Here is a 6,000-nt window from a genome sequence, read left to right as displayed (position 1 = left end):
TCCCCCCCCTCCAACCCTCCAACCCTCTCTTTTCCCCCCCCCCTCCAACCCTCCAACCCTCTCTTTTCCCCCCCCCCCTCCAACCCTCCAACCCTCTCTTTTCCCCCCCCCCTCCAACCCTCCAACCCTCTCTTTCCCCCCCCCCCTCCAACCCTCCAACCCTCTCTCCCCCCCCCTCCAACCCTCCAACCCTCTCTTTCCCCCCCCTCCAACCTCCAACCCTCCTTCCCCCCCCTCCAACCCTCTCTTTCTCCCCCCCCCCCTCCAACCCTCTCTTTCTCCCCCCCCCCTCCAACCCTCTCTTTCTCCCCCCCCCCTCCAACCCTCTCTTTCTCCCCCCCCCTCCAACCCTCTCTTTCTCCCCCCCCCTCCAACCCTCTCTTTCTCCCCCCCCCCCTCCAACCCTCTCTTTCTCCCCCCCCCCCTCCAACCCTCTCTTTCTCCCCCCCCCTCCAACCCTCTCTTTCTCCCCCCCCCCCTCCAACCCTCTCTTTCTCCCCCCCCCCCTCCAACCCTCTCTTTCTCCCCCCCCCCTCCAACCCTCTCTTTCTCCCCCCCCCCTCCAACCCTCTCTTTCTCCCCCCCCCCTCCAACCCTCTCTTTCTCCCCCCCCCCTCCAACCCTCTCTTTCTCCCCCCCCCCCTCCAACCCTCTCTTTCTCCCCCCCCCCCTCCAACCCTCTCTTTCTCCCCCCCCCCCTCCAACCCTCTCTTTCTCCCCCCCCCCTCCAACCCTCTCTTTCTCCCCCCCCCCTCCAACCCTCTCTTTCTCCCCCCCCCCTCCAACCCTCTCTTCTCCCCCCCCCCTCCAACCCTCTCTTCTCTCTCCCCCCCCCCCTCCAACCCTCTCTTTCTCTCTCCCCCCCCCCTCCAACCCTCTCTTTCTCTCTCCCCCCCCCCTCCAACCCTCTCTTTCTCTCTCCCCCCCCCTCCAACCCTCTCTTCCCCCCCCCCCCTCCAACCCTCTCTTCCCCCCCCCCCCCCCCTCCAACCCTCTCTTCCCCCCCCCCCCCTCCAACCCTCTCTTCCCCCCCCCCCCCCCTCCAACCCTCTCCCCCCCCCCCCCCCCCTCCAACCCTCTCTCCCCCCCCCCCCCCCCTCCAACCCTCTCTTCCCCCCCCCCCCCCCTCCAACCCTCTCTTCCCCCCCCCCCCCCCCCCCCTCCAACCCTCTCTTCCCCCCCCCCCCCCCCCCCTCCCTCCAACCCTTTCTTCCCCCCCCCCCCCCCCCCCCTCCCTCCAACCCTCTCTTCTCCCCCCCCCCCCCCCCCCCCCCTCCAACCCTCTCTTCTCCCCCCCCCCCCCCCCCCCTCCAACCCTCTCTTCCCCCCCCCCTCCAACCCTCTCTTCCCCCCCCCTCCAACCCTCTCTTCCCCCCCCCTCCAACCCTCTCTTCCCCCCCCCCCCTCCAACCCTCTCTTCCCCCCCCCCCCAACCCTCTCTTCCCCCCCCCCCCCCCTCTTTCGCAGTTTTAGACAGCAGAAAATGTCAGCTTTGTGGTTGGTCATTTTACTTTTTAAATTGCAGCCATCGGTACCATAGCTGGCAGGTGCTTTAGAGCACAAACAGCATTTTCTCAACTTTGGATAAGATTGTGGTTTCCCGACAGGCTTTAAAAAAAAAAAAAATTGGAACCCTCCGGGAAACCACGAACTTGTCCGAAGTTGAGAAACTGTTGTCTCTGCTCTAAAGCACCTGCCAGCTGCGATTTAAAAAAAAAAAAAAGTCTCATCCTTTAAATTACCAGTCAGAGATCTCAACATTTTTACTATGGACACCGGTATCCGTGTTCAGACACGTTGCCAACCCCTGCCCAGCCTTCCACAGCAATTGGAAATTCACCCAAAGTCCTGTATCAGTGACTGAAACCCTTAGAACGAGAGACACATTTCAGGGGTTTGGGGAATTGTGAAGACTAAAAACTGGTTATGGTCCATTTTTGGGTGCGAGACTAGCAGTTTGTGACCTGCCCGTGCCTGTTCCTATTAAGGCAGGCAGTCCGCAAACTTGGTGCTGCCTCTTCATTTAAATGATTGTAGCATTGTTCCGAATGGGGCCCGCATTGCTGGTTGCCTGAGAGTTCAGCATGGGGCTGAGTGTGCGTGCTGACATCATGTGGTGCAGAAAGTCTGTCCCTCTTAAAGACAATCTGTCCTTCTTAAAAGGGAACTGCACTCCGCGGAAGGGAGCTTCTGCTGACTGCTGGAACTGACACTGGCTGCAAGTAGGAGCTGCACAAATGGAGCACCAGGAAAGAGAGAGGGCTCTTAGGTTCACAGACGCAGTGCTGGAGCCAAAATGGTCACGGTGGACAGGGGGAAAGAGATCACGTTTCCTCTGGGAGGTGGCCAGGAGGCTCTCAAGGACCATCCTTCGATCGGAATGGGAACAGATGGTCAGGCAGATCAAAGCAAGGAGTCTGCTCCGGAGGACCCGGAGCAGTGCCACAAGAAGTTTAATGTTCTCATGCATGTATCAAAGACAGTGAATGCATCTTCACATGACAACTACTCACTGCACTTCCAAACTGTCATTCTGCTCAATGCCCATCACTCACCCAGCAGTTACCCTGGCAATCAGGACTCGCATCTAACATCCAGCTACTCTACTTCACCCTCACACACTCCAATGATGCCAGCCTCACACCTAGTGCCCACTTCTTCCACACACCTTCAGCTATTCAACTGTGGTTGACACATCACCCAAACACTGATATTCTGCTCTCTCTTGTGCAAGAGAAGATCACACACACAATAGAAGGGAGCAGAGCAGAACCAGTGAGGAACAAGGATGCCTGCATCTCCCGATCCCCACGGAGGAGATGTCCTCAGCATCACAGGCCAGCTGCAACAGAACCCCTGGCAGTGGGTGTTACTGAGAACATTGAGGATGACAGTATTATTCCTTTCCTATGTCCATGTTCCCTCCAACTTCTTTTTGCTGTTGCTCTGTGTGGTCCCTTTAAAATTGACGTGCAACCAAGCAGTTTAGCAGGAACATGGTGTATACCCCTTCTCAAATCCCACCTCATTTTTATCCTGTTATCTGATATGGTGTTACCATGGACTGGTTGCTTTCCACTCCACCCACCCTTCCCTCACACCAACCTTTTCTAATTTTCTGTTTTCACATACTGAAGAACTGCCACCTGCCCAGCTACAACACACCAAAGAGGAAGAGAGAGAACAACACCACAGCACTGATGAAGAAGCTCTTGATTTGTCACTGGCAGCCACCAGTTCAGACATTGGCTCTACACGTACCTTAGAGGCTGGTATAGAGTTGGGAGCAGCATGTGGTGAGTCACTGAGCATAAGTAGGCTGCAGCCAGGCCAGGGGGAAAAGATAGCTCTTGTGCCAGCTCACTGTCGTGCAAAGTCACAGATGGGTCCTGCTACATGGGATTCAGATGAGGATATCGATGGATCGGCATACATGAGAATGCTCCTGAGGATACACACAGAGATGCTGGGTACATCGGCAGGCCTGCCAGACTGCCTCTCTCGCTGTCAAGGATTGAGGAGCCTGGCTCCAATGTGGCAGAGGATATCATGCAAATCTTGACTGCTCTGCAGTCTCTCTCTCCATCTCCCTGCCACGTTACAGACTCAGACACTTCCACTGCTGCCCCACACATGTTGCATCCTTTGTGTGGATAGGTCACCTACTCCTCTGCCCTCTCTGTGAGGATACAGCAAATCTCCCTGCTAAACACTGCAACTCACCACAACACTTCCAAAAACACTCCACAGTATTTAGACAAACTTCGCAGCAGCAGAAGTTAGTCTAAATCATCTTACCACAAGTTGGGTGCCTGATCCAAGTGATGGATCCCTCTCGCAGCCATATGTATTTTTCTTTTGGTGAGTGACAAGTGAATATGTTGAATGGACCTGTGTGGTCCAAGTTTGTAATTTGTGCGTCAAGCAAGCTGGTAAATCTGTGGGCCAGTTGGGAAGATTCCAGTGAATTTACGGAACATCCCAGAATGGAGGCAGTGCAGGAGCACTGTGTGGCCCATATAGAGGATCTCTAACTCCAGAGCTCTGGCTTCTATGGCGCTATGGAGCTGAATTTCATGGCCCTGTTGTTCTTTCACTCAGGAGATTTTCAGATAGCCCCTGGTCTGCACTGCTCATTTATTATAGATCTCACGCTCTCCAAAGAGTCACTGTTAACATCACCTGTGAGATAATCCAGCCAACTTCACAAATGATTTAGAAATTCTACTTTTATTGTTGCAGAAATCTGCACGTTGTCACTAGTTTTAATTCCATTCATCACCAATTGTTTTACCTTTCCTGAAGATTTGATTCCTTTAGATAGCGCTGCCACAACTATCAGCCAGGCCAGAAACAGACAGAGGGCTAAATACCAGACGATCTCTCCAGTCTCATCAATTGAACTGGTACGACGTAAAACTACTTTACTAAATAAAGTGACAACAGAAAACATCTTATATAACAATACAGTTCATTACCCACAGACACTATTAGATACAATGCATCAGAGTATTTAGTCAAATATAAATGGATTTGAATAATATTCAATTAAACAGAATCAATTCTACTTTTAGAAGTGAATTGTTACCAGGAATTGAGATGAAATTTAATATTCTTTTATTGTTTCCCTCTCTCTACTTTTATTAATATTTTGAAATATGAAGCTTTATTTAAACAGTGAGTGCTGATGAGATTCCCTGCAGAGCTGATTTGAAAGAGTTCCTGAAGGAGCTTCACTGACTGCCTTACACTGTTCTGTTGAAACTACCTGCGTTACTCACTGTGTCTCCCAATTAATTCAGCTCCATTATATTACTAAGCAAGGTACCTCTTCCCAGACAATTTCCCCCAATTCAGTTCCCAGGTCCGTGTTAAACACAATACCGTGTTCAATCGAAAACAAAGAGAAAGGGATATCAGTCACAGATATTTTGAACTATTGAATGTTTAGGAATTCTTGTGGTGAATCTCTTTCTGGAAGAAAAAGAAAATTTAAAAAATGTTTCAATAAAGGTTTCACTGTATAAATATTGTTGAAGTAAACCTGCAGTTTTAGAAACCAGGCAGCTGTTAACTAATGAAAGGGGTACTGTTCTGATGCTATTTTCTAACAGGTGTATGATGTAAATAGTATCTCTATCTAAACAGTTTTTCATTCATCAAACAGGACATTCACCCAACTAACCTTCCCAGGAGGAAGTTACTAGTACAGCTGTGCAGGTTATAGGTGCAGCTATCTGTAGTAATTTACTTACTCCCAGTATTGCTCACTTGGACCCTGGTGAGGAATGTAGATTTCTGATCCATTTAGACAAGTTTCATTGTTTGCATGCAGCCATGTTGTATTAACTATTTCAAAATATCCATCATCCAGAGTGAGATTGCAGAGTGGATCTAGAAAATGTGGAATGTGTTTTAGAATTACATTTCATTGGGAATGATTCTGTCATTTCTAGTGATATAATCAGGGCCATTGTTTCACTTTGACTGAATTGGTCCAATCCCTTTTATTACATGGGTGAGGCTGCAGATGGGTCAGAACACAAAGGTACAGTCTGCACACTCCACTGAAAACACAGTCCAGCTCTGGTGCTCACTCTGCTGGTAATAGCAGAGTTTGTTTGACAGAATCTGTAATGCTCCTAATCATAAAACCAAATTAAGACATTAAAGTCATGAGTCATGATTATCGCAAAAGTATTTGGATATGAAATCTAAGATTTAATACACTTTTGCTCACTCCTAGTAAAGCCTTTACAGATATTCAGCTGAAGAACCTATGCACACATGACTAATGGGTATCTCATGACCCCTCTGTAACACATGATCTTACAATTTCCCTTTATGACATCTTTGTGGATCCGAGGTAAAAATGCCAACAGCTTCCTATATCTACCTTTACATTCTATGAGGGTTGAATTGAATAGGCCCCGAAATGGGCATGGGCATCGCAATTACCTTGTGTCCATTCAGTACAATACAGATAGCATGCCACCATCA

General features: G+C 50.0%; 1 protein-coding gene across 1 annotated transcript in view; it reads right to left on the bottom strand.

Annotated features, from left to right (window-relative positions):
* Positions 1-6,000, bottom strand: part of LOC137377445 (sodium- and chloride-dependent neutral and basic amino acid transporter B(0+)-like) — a 200,356-nt gene that overhangs the window by 47,447 nt on the left and 146,909 nt on the right. The window contains exons 5-6 of the mRNA XM_068047023.1: positions 5,256-5,394; positions 4,295-4,427 (exon numbers count right to left, since the gene is read on the bottom strand). Coding sequence (XP_067903124.1) covers positions 4,295-4,427; positions 5,256-5,394 — 272 coding nt within the window. The remainder of the gene's footprint in view (positions 1-4,294; positions 4,428-5,255; positions 5,395-6,000) is intronic.

Source organism: Heterodontus francisci, chromosome 15, assembly GCF_036365525.1.
Source record: "Heterodontus francisci isolate sHetFra1 chromosome 15, sHetFra1.hap1, whole genome shotgun sequence".
In the NCBI taxonomy this organism is placed as follows: Eukaryota; Metazoa; Chordata; class Chondrichthyes; order Heterodontiformes; family Heterodontidae; genus Heterodontus; species Heterodontus francisci.
The sequence above is the reverse complement of the archived record's forward strand: the minus strand, read 5'-3'. Positions and strand labels throughout refer to the sequence as shown.